Source organism: Cervus canadensis, chromosome 31, assembly GCF_019320065.1.
Source record: "Cervus canadensis isolate Bull #8, Minnesota chromosome 31, ASM1932006v1, whole genome shotgun sequence".
Taxonomy (NCBI): Eukaryota; Metazoa; Chordata; class Mammalia; order Artiodactyla; family Cervidae; genus Cervus; species Cervus canadensis.
In genome coordinates this window covers 18,130,876-18,144,766 of record NC_057416.1, presented here as the reverse complement: position 1 = coordinate 18,144,766, position 13,891 = coordinate 18,130,876, and the positions used below count along the sequence as shown (strand labels likewise).

The following is a 13,891-nucleotide window of genomic DNA, read 5'->3' as shown; positions in this document are numbered from 1 at the left end:
TAAGCTACTCTCATTTCAACTCTGTGCAGCGCTGGTGTGTGTTTAACTGGAGTATAATTGCTTTCCAGTGTCGTTAGTTTCTGCTGCACAACAGTGTGAATCAGCTCCGTGTATATGTGTATCCCCTCCCTCTCGAGCCTTCCCCGGTTTCCAGCTCTCTGGGTCATCACCGGGACCACGCTGAGCTCCCTGTGCTATACATCGTTCCCATTAACGATTTATTTTACACTTGGTAATGTATCTATGTCAGTGTTACTCTCTCAACTCGTCCCACCCTCCCCTCCCGGGTCCACAGGTCCATTCTCTCCGTCTGTCTATTCCTGCCCTGCAGGTAAGTTCATTACCATTTTTCTAGATTCTATATATATGCATTAATACACGATCTTTGTTTTTCTCTTTCTGACCTACTTCACTCTGTATGACAGTATCTAGGTCCATCCACATCTCTACAAATGACCCAGTTTCATTCCTTTGTATGGTTGAGGTACTATTCCATTGTATATACATACCACATCTTCTTTATCCATTCATCTGGTGATGGACATTTAGGTTGCTGTTGTAAATAATGCTGCCAAGAGCCCTGGGTACATGTCTTTTTACATTGTGGTTTTCTCAGGGTATACGCCCAGGAGTGGGATTGCTAGGTCATATGGTAGTTTTAGTTTTTTAAGGAACCTCCATACTGTTCTCCACAGTGACTGTACCAATTTACATTCCCAGCACCAACATCTTATTATCCAGAAAAAACTTAGGACAAGCCAACCAGGTGAAATATCCCAAAATGTGACTAGCATGTAAAACAGAGGGAGCCTTGGAATTTCCAGGAAGTATAAAGGAATGCACGATAAAAACATGAGGCGGGAAAATCTGGAATTAAATACTGGGTAGTGATTGGCCTTAAAATAGTATCTCTTCCAATTCCTCATTTTACTGGAGAGGAAACTAGCCCTGGAAAACAGCTCTCAGAGCTAATGATCAGCAGGGATAGTTTTTTTCTTTTTTTTAATGGAGAAAGCCTCTTTGCTTTCTAAGTGTCTTATTTTTGACAAAAGGCATGGAGGTTACAAATAAACAAGGTAACAGTGGGCTTATCTGTCATCATATCAACCCCTCCTTCTGCATATACACCATGCCAAGCCGACCAATACTTCCTGGGCATGGCAACGGACAGAAATACTTGTGGATCAATGAAAATTAAGATGGATGAGTAACTTTACAGCAGAGTCTGTTCTTACTGCACATAATGGCTTGAAAAGTTTTGATATGTGAGTGGCAGCATAGGGAACAACAGGTTATTGACAGGATTATCTGAGTCAGGGCTGATGGCCACAGTGGCAGGCATGAGACCTGATAGAACAGGGAGGTCTGTCCCTCTGGCAGAAGCTGGTGAATACCAGGTTGGGGCCATTAGAGACCATGAGCTCTCTCCTTCCTCTACAAAAACAAACTTTCCTGGTCACTCAGAGCATCCATGTGTCCACAGGGGGGTTAGCTCTTACCTCCCTTGATAGGTAATAGTCTCTAGAAGAAAACCAAACAGCAAAAACAAACAAATGAAATAATGAATAATGAGTGACTTCCATGCTTCCTACCGTCCAGGGCTGGTTTGGGTTTGACGGAGGCACCTCCTCAACACTGAGTCACCTACAGTTAGAGGGAGAAGGGACAACCTCCCACAAAGCCCTGGATGGACTCCCCACATGCTGACGTCAGTTGTCTGTCCTGGAGGCCACAAACTAAACTTTATTCTTGTTTTTCATAGCACTGTCTACTTGTCCAACCAGGTTAATTTTATAACAGTCTAATTCCCATGAAGCAAGATGAAGAATTGAGATATTTAGCAAGATTGAATTGCTCTGAGGGGATTAAGCACCCAACTGATTTGAGCATAACAAAGCCCTAGAGGTGGTAGTATATTAAATAACCACTTTTACATTATTTAAACATCCTTTTTATGCAGGTGGCTATCCCCAGACCATGGATATGAATGACCTTTGTTGTTATTTTTCAAAACACTGAATGCTCCTCTGCATGTTCCTTGGTGGGGGGTGGGGGGGAAATCCAAAAAACTGTTGCAGAAGGCAGCAACGAATAAGCCTTAAGTTAACGTAGAAGAGAAAACGTAACCTCTTTTTCCTTTCCTATGTTTCCAAACATCTCTAGCCACGAAGGCAACCCCACAGATCTAGTTCAGAGGCCTCAGGTATTACCCCGCTCCGCGAGGCTCTGAACGAAACTTACCAGCTTCTCCATCTTCATTAACTTGACGTCCTGTTGGCGCAGTTTCTCATTCTTGATCTCCAGCACGGCTTTCAGGCTTTCTAACTCTTGCTCTAGATACATGATCTGAGGGTTTTTCTGGAAAAGACGCAGCAGGACATGGCTCTGACTGATCACTGAACACAACCGCATGGTTCACGTTCTTAATACAAAGATGGCTTTGATCAGATTTAGAAATTTAAACAAGTGGCAAGAGACACTGACCTTCTCTTACAGGTGAAAAGAAGGGTTAAGATGGCTTCCATCTCAAAGTCTTTGGTCTTAAAAACGATGTAACACATTCCACATTTGAAAACATTCTCACTCACTCATCAGTAACGTAATATGTTATGGAAGTAAGAGGAAAGCCACAGCTTACAATACAAAACAGAACTCTGACTGCAGAGTATGTTTGGAGGGAGAACAGGGAACGATAGCTCGCTCTAACCTAAGTCAGTGACTGAGGGGGAATATGGGGGCAGTGTGTTTATAGGGCTCTCTGGCAAACAACAGAAATGGCAGTCACATCCCGAGTCTTTCGGATGTTTGCCATGATGAGCATGTGTTGACCTGGCTGTCCTTCTAGGGCAGAATAATGCCCCATCAGTGAGTGACACCCAGCACCTACATGGCATAGGATACATGCACTGTGAAAATTCCATCCCAGATAAACCCTACGTAAGGAAGAACAGCCTGTGAGAGCATACCACCAGGGTGGATTCCATGATTCCTTGGCCTTAATCACGGAAATTCAAGTGAACCTTGAATACAAGTTAACCTATGATACAAGTTAACAGCGCACAGGCCTTTGATCAGATGTTCAGTGAGGGAATTCCTCAGACAAGAGTCCATAGTGACGGTGTGTCGATCATCAAAACTTTCCTTCTGGACAGTAGTTAACGCTCTGGGGCAACCCTTATGGGGAATCAGGGAAGGTGCCCGTGGGGACCACTTTACAGAGCTCACTGAGGGACCCCAAAAAAGTTGGGAGAGAAAGTAAAGTTTACCAGAGAAATTCATGTTTTTCAAAAGTGAGGATTATCCATACAGTGAAATATTGTTCAGCCATCAAAAGGAATGAAATTTCTGTTACACTATGCACGGACCTTGAAAACAAAAGCCAAGGAAAAGAGGCCAGACACAGAAAGCCACATGTAGCATGATTCCATGTCAGTGAAATATCCAGAGCAGGCTCATCCATAGAGACGGAAAGGAGACTGGTGATACTGGAGGGCTGGGGAGTTTGGGTTTGTTTGTTTGTTTTGGGGGGGTGGGGGAGGAGGAGGACTTAATAGCTGCAGGGTTTCTTTTTTTTGGGGGGTGATAAAAATGGAATTAGATCCTGTGACCAAGGCACAACTTGTGAACTGCTGATCTGTCTTCTTTTTTTTTTTTTTAAAGAATGACTATTGTGGTATATAAATTATATCCCAATATAGCAAGTTAATTTTTTTAAAAAGTGAAGTCTTCACATAAAAAACTCTGACCCTAATTGAGGCTTTTCCTATCTTCCTGTAGGTATTAGCATAGATCATTAGCAATATATCGGATTTCATCTGTCATGTCAGTTTTTAGAATTAAAAAAAAAAAGAACCACTAGTAACCAAAGAAGCCACTATATACAGTTGAAAAAGCATACTGCAGGCTATGAAAAGGACTCCAAACCCATACTGTTTCTCTAGCTGCTGAATACTTATTTGATTCTGAGAGACAGTTGAACAGAAGGAAAATTCAACAGTGATGGGAGAGCATACACGACTTACTAAATTTGCTTTCTCTCTTGATATTCTTTTCTGTTCTTCTGATTTCAACTTTTCATTTAAAGCATCATTTTCACTCTTCAGATCACTGATTTGTTTCTGAAACACAAGCAATGAAATGTGGAACATGAGTTAACAGGCTGGCACCAGAAACACGGCAAATGTGCACAGAAACATACCGAAACCACACAGGCCTCAAGGATGATGATTGGGTGTGTTGTGCTAGAGATCGAGATTTACCTACCTCTAGTGACTCCTGCTTCTCATAAAGCAGGTCCTCGAGGGATTTCTTTTCCATTTCATGGCTTTTCTTGATTTCTGGAAAGAAGTGAGTTTTGAGTCAATAACACCCTATGAGATCACTGTAGTCTACATTCGTTAAAGCACATGGATACAAGAGTTGACTATGAGGCACTGTACCTATGTTAGTTTACATTTGTATGGTACTTTTTTTATAAATTAAGCTACTTGGTCTCAAATTAGCCCATGAGGTGAGTAGGGCAGCTAATTCCGATTTTATGGATGAGGACATAGAGGCTCAGAGAGGCCAGAAGAGCTCAGGGAACATAGAGCATGCCCTCAGATTCCTGGGCTGAGTCTCTGTGCTCTGTTCTAATTGCTCTTCACGAACCAAACAGAAGCCTCAAAGTAAACCCATCTCCAACAGAAAGGAAGAAAACCAGTGTTCACTAACATCTACCCTGGGCCAGTCACTCCACATGTTCTCATCGCTGACCTCACATAACACATCTGTTTTTCTGGTGAGAAAGCCCTGACAAAGCTCACAGGGCCAGTTCTCACTGCATGTCCAGATGTTTCTCTGTAGATGCAACAGGTTCAGTGCAAGAGCTTCAGCTACATGGGCACTTATGTTCTATTAAAAAAAAATGGCTTCTTATTCTTTTCTTTTTTTGGTTTTGATAATTTCTTTTTTAATATATTTAATTGGAGGCTAATTACTTTACAATATTGTAGTGGTTTTGCCATACATTGACATGAATCAGCCATGGGTGTACATGTGTTCCCCCCATCCTGACTCTCCCTCCCACCTCCCTCCCCATCCCATCCCTCTGGGTCATCCCAGTGCACCAGCCCTGAGCACCCTGTCTCATGCATTGAACCTGGACTGGTGATCTGTTTCACATATGATAATATACATGTTTCAATGCTATTCTCTCAGATCATCCCACCCTTGCCTTCTTCCACAGAGTCCAAAAGACTGTTCTATACATCTGTGTCTCTTTTGCTGTCTCGCATATAGGGTTATCATTACCATCTTTCTAAATTCCATATATATGCATTAATATACTGTATTGGTGTTTTTCTTTCTGGCTTACTTCAGTCTGTATAATAGGCCCCAGTTTCATCCACCTCATTAGAACTGATTCAAATGTATTCTTTTTAATGGCTGAGTGATATTCCATTGTGTATATGTACCACAGCTTTCTTATCTGTTCATTTGCTGGTGGACATCTAGGTTGCTTCCATGTCCTGGCTATTGTAAACAGTGCTGTGATGAACATTGGGGTACACGGTGTCTCTTTCAGTTCTGGTTTCCTCGGTGTGTATTCTTTTCCTTTTACTTCGCCTCTTCTAATCATGATGAAATAAATTATTTTTTTATCCAAACAAGTGCCATCTACCTTTCCCAACAGTCCTGGCGTGCAGAAGTGCCTGGTGTGGTCCCTTCACTGCGGGCAGGATGCAAACTCACAGATCCTTCCTAGGATCTGAAGTGTTTAAGCACAGCTACTACCAAAAAGGCCATAAAGTTCCTTAAAAGTTCACTCTCTTTCCTAAAAGACTGGCATTTATAAAAAACAAAAAACTCTTATCTGCCTCCTTAGGGGAAAGGGCATGTACCACTTCCAATAAACAATGCAAAAAGAAACCAAGAAACCCTCCAAAACTGAACACCTCGGTGCATTCTCTGGAGGGGAAGTTATGAATCATTTCTGTGTGGAAACACAGCACGCTGTTCCGTGAGCTCTTATTCAATTTCAATAGAGAAAAAGTATTCTTGCCTGAAAGGGAGGTTTCATAGGCCTTCTTTAGCAATTCTATTTTCTCGGAGTGGCTTGCTTCGATTTTCAACTTAGAGGTTTCGTGGGTAGCATTTAAGTTGTCAAACTGTAAGAAAAAACCAAAACAACAGTTTACCCATAAAATCAAGTCCTAAGGTGAATGAATAATAGGCGGCAGCATTAGGAGATGTGACACAGTAACTTGCATTCAAGTCTAAAGGGCTACCAGGCACATGTAAAGCTGAAATGAAAACTTGATTTTAAGAGGAAGCAAGGAAATTAAAGAGAGGTTTAGGATGTACTATGAAGTGAAAAACACAAGTTATCAAAGAAGAAATGCAAACCAATGTTTCAGCAGTACCAGAATGCTTACAAAGGGATTCTTTCCATGTAGTAGGATAAAGGGATGTTTTATTTTATTTTTTAAAATATACCTGAAAAAAAACCCCAAAAACATTAATTTGAAAAGATACATGCACCCCAATGTTCATAGCAGCATTATTTATAAATGTGAAGATATGAGAGCAACCAAAATGTCCATCAACAGATGAATAGATCAAGATGTGGGGTGTGTGTATATATATGTATGTATGTATATGTACATGTGTGTGTGTATATATACGCACAAACAATGCAATACCATGGAGGCATTAAAGAATGAAATTTTTCATTTGCAGCAACATGGATGGCCTTGGAAGGTGTTATTCTAAGTGAAATAAAGACAAATACTATATATATCACTTACATGTGGAATCTAAAAATTACAGTAAACTAGGGACTTTAACAAAAAAGAAATAGACTCACAGATATGGGAAACAAACTAGTGGTAACCAGTGGGGAGAGGGGAGGGAGAAAGGTAATATAGGAGCAGGGAAATAAGAGGCACAAACTATTAGGTATAAGATAAGCTGCAAGGATATATTATACAACATGGGGAATGCAGTCACTGTTTTATAATAACTATAAATACAGTTACAATCTTTAAAACTTGTGAATCCCAATCTTCCAATTCATCCAAACCTCCTTCTCCCACCCCTCTTGGTATCAGTAAGTTTGTTGTCTACTTTTGTGACTCTTTCTGTATAGCCAGTATTTTATAATAACTGTAACAGGAGTATGGACTTCCTTGTAGCTTATATGGTAAGGAATCTGCCTGCAATGCAGGAGATCTGGGTTCGAGCCCTGGGTCAGGAGAATCGTCTGGAGAAGGGAATGGCCATCCACTCCAGTATTCTTGCCTGGAGAATCCCATGGATAGAGGAGCCTGGTGGGCTACAATCCATGGGGTCACAAAGAGTCAAACATGACTAAGTGACTAACTTTCTCTTTCAACCTTTAAAAATTGTGAATCACTATATTGTAATCCTGTAACGTATATAATCTTATACAGCTATACTTCAATTAAAAAAAATTTTAAAGGGTTGCTTAAATTTTATCTTTTTTTCTTTCAATCTTTCACTCAACATACATACATTGCTTTGATCATAAAAATTTACTTTAAAAATTGTTTCATTTATTTAAATTATAATGAAATTCATCAAGGGACATCCAACAAAGAGAAGGTCATCGTAGGAAGACCCTCATCAGACAACAGTTAGAATCGAAATTAACAGCAATGGCTGAGCACATGCTCAGGTTCTAAAAGTACAGACCTGCTCCTGCAATTGAGTTTTGTATTTCTCTGCTTCTTCGATGTAGATGTTCTGAAGCTTTTCACATTCCCCGGTGTAAAATTCTTTAAGCCGATTCTCCAGCTCTGTTAGATCAGTCTGGTGCTGCAGGTTTAGCTTCTGGACAAATCCTTCATAAGCTATTTGCAACTCATTCCTGGCTTTTTCTAACTTCTCACAGGTGGTTGAAACAGTGACTGAAAAGAGATGGAAAAAGGAAAGAGAAGATGACACTCAGCCTGCTAACTGGCTACATCCGTAACACTCACACACAGCTGTGATGACTCGGAGGGCGTAAACACGGGGCTCCCAGTGTTCATTCTCTTGGGACCAGATTCTCATAACCGTGCAGGAGAGAAGGGTAAAAGGGAAGGAGAGGACATGGTCTCTGGCAGCAAAGGCCCAGCTGTCCATCAAGCAGAAAGAGAAGTCCTGGGCAGAGCCAGGTTCCCAGGTGCTGACCAATCAGTGCAGGGGCCTCCAGGAGGAGAGGCTCTGATTGGCTGAGGTGTCTGAGGCAGGCCGGCCCCTGGGCGGGCAGCTGAGACAGAGAAGGAACAGAGAAGGCAAGACCACAAAGGAGAAACAGACTTGAAGCTTGCACATGATTGGAGCCAATGTAGACTCATGACTTCAAAAACACAGTAAGAAAAACAAAATATTAGATTATATGGAACACAAACCACCAGAACATAAAAACTTTAGGGAAAACACACTGAAAAGCTACACTACTATGTGAATAAATTGAAAGGTTAACATTTTTAAAAGGCAAAGAAATTTGATACACGTAATTTAAAATCAGACCAGCCTAACCTTTCACTACCACCACCCAGAACAGAATTATTAACAATACCTTGCAGAACTTTCACGTGAATAAATACCCACACACACTATAATAAATCCTGAAAGAAATGGGAGAAAACATTTGCAAACAAAGCAACTAATAAGGGATTAATCTCAAAAATATACAAACAGCTCATGCAGTTCAATATCAAATGAACCCAATCAAAACATAGGCAGAAGAGTCAAATAGACATTTCTCCAAAGAAAACATACCGATGGCCAACAAACACATGAAAAGATGCTCAACATCACTAATTATTCAGTTCAGTTCAGTTGCTCAGTCGTGTCCAACTCTTTGAGACCCCATCGACTGTAGCACACCAGGCTTCCCTGTCCATCACCAACTCCTGGAACTTACTCAAACTCATGTCCATTGGGTGAGTGATGCCATCCAACCATCTCATCCTCTGTCGTCCCCTTCTCCTCCTGCCCCCAACCCCTCCCAACATCAGGGTCTTTTCAAATGAGTCACCACTTCACATCAGGTGGCCAAAGTATTGGAGTTTCAGCTTCAGCATCAGTCCTTCCAATGAACACCCAGGACTGATCTCCTTTAGGACTGGTTGGATCTCCTTGCAGTCCAAGAGACTCTCAAGAGTCTTCTCCAACACCACGGTTCAAAAGCATGAATTTTTCGGCACTCAGCTTTCTTCATAGTCCAACTCTCACATCCATGCATGACTACTGGAAAAACCATAGCTTTGACTAGATGGACCTTTGTTGGAAAAGTAATGTCTCTGCTTTTTAATATGCTGTCTAGGTTGGTCATAGCTTTTCTTCCAAGGAGCAATCGTCTTTTAATTTTATGGCTGCAGTCATCATCTGCAGTGATTTTGGAGCCCCCGAAAATAAAATCTGTTTCCATTGTTTCCCCATCTATTTGCCATGAAGTGATGGGACTAGATACCATGATCTTAGTTTTTCATGAGGTATCACCTCACACCAGTCAGAATGGCCATCATCAAAAAAATCTGCAGACAGTAAATGCCCTAGAGGGTGTGGAGAAAAGGGATCCTCCTACACTGTTGGTGAGAATGTAAAATGGTACAACCACCATAGAGAACAGCATGGACATTTCTTAAAAAAATAAAAGAACCTAAAAATATTACTATCATATGACCCAAAATATACCCAGGGAAAACCATAATTCAAAAAGATACACGCACCCCAGCGTTCACAGCAGCACTATTTACAGTACCCAACACGTAGAAGCAGCCTAAGTATCCTCTGACAGAGGAGTGGATAAAGAAGATGTGGTACATATATACAATGGAATATTACTCAGCAGTTAAAAAGAACAAAACCATTTGCAGCAACATGGATGGACCTAGACATTGTCATACTAAGTGAAGTCAGACACAGAAAGACAAATATCATGTAATATCACTTATATGTGGAATCTAAAAAAAAGGAGGGGTACAGATATTTACAAACTAGAAGTAGAAGCATAGATATAGAAAACAGATTTTTGGTTACTTGGAGGAAAGGAGACCCATTTGGAGATTGGGATTAACACATATACACTACTGTATAAACAGGCAACTAGTGAGAACCTACTGTATAGCACAGGGAACTCTACTCAACACAATGACTTGTATGGGCAATGAATCTAAAAAAGCATGGATGTATGTATCACTGGTACAGCTGAAACTAACGCAACATTATAAGTCAACTCTACTCCAATAAAAAGTTAAAAAAATCATTTCGCGGGAAGTTTGACTTTGGACTTGTCCAGCCTTCCTTTACCTACTAGGGGAAAGGTGTGCTACCGTACCTGTAAGGAGGACGTACATTCTTCACATGCTAGAGTGCCCATGGACTCATACAAAATGGGTACTGGTAAGTCTGTTATAAAGTAATCCTTACCCCTATTTTGGTAAGAAATATGTATTTCTGGAGTAGTGGAAGGAAAAGGATTATTTCACAGAGAAAAGGAGATTTACATCAATGATTATTCTACCTAAGTAAAGGGAAATTGGCTGGCTCCTGGGATGAATTTTGGATAATCATGTAGACTTGTTTTCTTGGGAATATGCCACATGGCAGTAGAAATTCCAGCCCTTGTCCCACATCAGTATTCCTCCAGAGGTAAAATAAGTCATACTGAAATAATGACGTGGGTGTGTGTGTTCTCGGTCCTGTCTGACCGTTTGCAACCCCATGGACTGTAGCTCACCAGGTTCCTCTGTTCATGGAATTTTCCAGGCAAGAATAGTGGAGTGGGTTGTCATTTCCTCCTGGGAATCTTCCCGACTCAGAGATCAAACCCATGTCTCTTGCATCTCCTGCATTGGCAGGTGGGTTCTTTACCAATGGGCCACTAGGGAACCTTTCAATGACAAGCAAACTGTCTGCTAAGGAGAACCCTTAAAATTCAAGTAAGCCCACAAATATTTACTGAAGGGGAAAGGAACTAACACGACTACAAAAACAAAGTGAGAACTACTAACTGATATTAAGGGTGAACACGTATTCCACCGTGAGCAATGATGAGGCGCCGCATAGTGCCCCGTGGGAACTAGAACATCTCGAGGCAGAAAAGTTGGAGAGAAGAGTCAAAAAGGTAGATGGAGATCAGACTATATAGACCATTGACTTCACTGACAACTCCAGCCTTGGGACTAAATTTGGGAAGTTGTTTTTTTTCTTTAAAAGAATTCACTAAAAGATAACAGTCATGCTGATTGCTACAAAACACCCTCCTCAGATCACTAATCATCAAAGGACAAAGAAGTGATTCAGGGAGACAAATGTCAGCCAAAGAAGTAAAAGTTGAGTTGGCCAAAAAGTTCATTTGGGTTTTTGGTAAGATCTTATGGAAAAACCAACACAAACTTTCTGGCCAACCCAATATTCACTTCTGCTGCCTTTCCAAAATCATACAAATCAAATTATAGAGCCACAAGCCTCCTTGGGTGAATTCCACGTTCTTCACATGAAAGTAGGAGATAGAAAACTATGCTGCAAGCTGTCAACAAAGGCATCAAGAATAGCTTTTCTAGGCAGAGAACTCTTGATTTCACACAACCTTTTGACTTAATTCCCTTGGGATTTCATGTGTCAGCAAAATACAAAAGAAAACAAAAAACAAAAATTCTAGCTCATCTGAATGCTTGTATCTGAGATAAAATGTCTACATGGACCAAAAACTAGAAGAGCTTCTGTGGGGAAGTTAACAGTAACACCTGCTGGATCTCAACACATCTGCTTGTCACCAAACGACTGTCAGTCTGCATGTTTGACTTGAAAATAAAATAGATGGAAATCTCACATTGGTGGCTGAACAGGGTGTTTCCTCTTTAAAAAAAAAAAAAAGAAGCTTAAATAGTGTTTGACTTTGTTGGCCTGTGTGTGTGAGCTGAAAGAGGACAGGAGGGAAGGAAGGGGAAAGTGGAAGAAAACAGCCGGGGGAGCAGGGTTAGGGCAGGCCCGGCCCCGGGTGGTGACGTCAGCCTGCAGCTGTGGGGAACAGCTGGTTCATAAAGCCATCTCTCACATGAAGGGCTCCGCATTGAGTGAACTGGCCGGGGTCCTGGGGAAGCATTTGTTTGGCATAAAGACTCATGGGATACTTCTTTTCTGAAGGACACGCATGTCAACACTTCATCAAGGATTCTCAGGACCCCTCTAGGTGCCCCACACTTGGGGGGGGGGGTGGAGTGGGGGTCTCCAGCTTCCGGCCTGCACTTCTCCTTGTACTTAGGTTGGAAGTGATTCCTAGGCCCGCTGGGCTCTTTCTCCTGTTCTCAGTCTGTCCCTTCCCTGCTCATTCTCCAGGTTTCCTTTCATGGTAAGTCAATTAATCACCCAACACAGCCAAACCAAACATAATCTCTTAGAATCGGGACTAAGCAAGGAGTTTTTGCACAGATTTAGGTGATACTGTCTTCATGAAGTTACTGCATGGACAGAAAATCTACATAGTACAAAGTTGTCCCTCTGTCCTTCCCTGGTGGCTCAGATGGTAAAGAATCTGCCTGCAACACAGGAGACCCGGGTTTGATCCCTCGGTCTGGAAGATCCAATGGAGAAGGGACCAGCAACCCACTGCAGTATTCCTGTCTAGAGAATTCCATGGACACAGGAGCCTGGTGGGTTATAATCCATGGGGTCACAAAGAGTCGGACACAAGTGAGTGACTAACACTTTGTCCTTGCTGTTATAATTATTCTATTAGGTGAGTTTTAAAAGCATGTCTATGATGGGGCACCAACGAGACCACTGCCTGTACAGAAATCATGCACATGCTGGTAAAATGAGAGCGCCCCTGCAGCAATCTACTCATTAAAAGGAGATACAAATTCTTCAGAATCAAGAAACACAGAAACAGACTCATTTACAAGATGGGCCCTAGAACATGTCACCACATTACATTTGACAGGTTGACATTTTCAACCTGAGATGAACCAGGCCAGAGAAGAACCCAAGGGCAATGACAGGACAGGAAAAACAGAGACACACTCCCCTGACAGTTTAAAATGTGGAAAACTGGGAAAGGGAAAAATATTTCAGAAATGGTGAAAAGCTTGAAATCTTTCCTTTTCAATTATCTGGATGCCATCTAGAGAAGGCACAATGCCAGAAATACCTTTGACAACAGAGCTGGTTTCATCGTGGTGCTTTAGCCATTTACCCCGAGGGGTGAAGTCCAGCTGTTACCTAACTGGTCCTGGAGGCCTTATCTAAGAGGAAGGGGTCAGGCTTGTATTATTTCCATCTCATGGAGGCCAATTGCCCTTTGGTGACTAATGAATGTACTGTTTACAAAGAAAAACATTACACAACCATGGCCCTAAATTGTTTGTATTCTTTCGAAATGGTACAGAGGTTTTCTTAGTTTCTGTATCTGAGCAGCAGGCTTCATCTTGAGACAACTGGAAATATTTTAATTCTCAGGAACACAAATAAGATGTCTTAATAGATGACAATAAAATACTTATCTCAGCCACACCACTTAGCTGCTGTGTGATTTGAGCAAAACACTTAAGCTTTCTAAGCCTGAGTTTCCTTATTTTTAAGATGGAGATAATATTCATGTGTTCCCTGCACAATTAAATAAAACATATGTGGGAGTGCCTGGCCAGGTGCCTAACTAGAGTAAGCATGCAACAAATGTTACTATTACTAGCTGGTTGCAAAAGTCCACCAATTCAAATGGGTTTGAAGAGTCCTCAAAGACAGACACTCTTGGGGGATCTTTGACAGAATGTGATAGTTATAAAGTAGCTTGTCTAGTATTCAAAGAAGATAGACAGAAACACATTTCCCCACACCCCCACGGATAGGGTGCACACCCACTTCAGAAGTTCACTTTCTTACATGATTGTTCTTGACA

At 41.5% G+C, this 13,891-nt stretch overlaps 1 protein-coding gene across 7 annotated transcripts in view; it reads right to left on the bottom strand.

Moving 5' to 3' along the window:
* MTUS1 (microtubule associated scaffold protein 1) overlaps positions 1-13,891 on the bottom strand; it is a 181,274-nt gene that overhangs the window by 2,328 nt on the left and 165,055 nt on the right. For all 7 annotated transcript variants that reach the window (XM_043454624.1, XM_043454623.1, XM_043454625.1 and 4 more), the window contains 5 exons: positions 7,696-7,910; positions 6,044-6,149; positions 4,264-4,337; positions 4,023-4,118; positions 2,242-2,358 (listed from right to left, as the gene is read on the bottom strand). In XM_043454624.1, the coding sequence (XP_043310559.1) occupies positions 2,242-2,358; positions 4,023-4,118; positions 4,264-4,337; positions 6,044-6,149; positions 7,696-7,910 (608 nt within the window). The remainder of the gene's footprint in view (positions 1-2,241; positions 2,359-4,022; positions 4,119-4,263; positions 4,338-6,043; positions 6,150-7,695; positions 7,911-13,891) is intronic.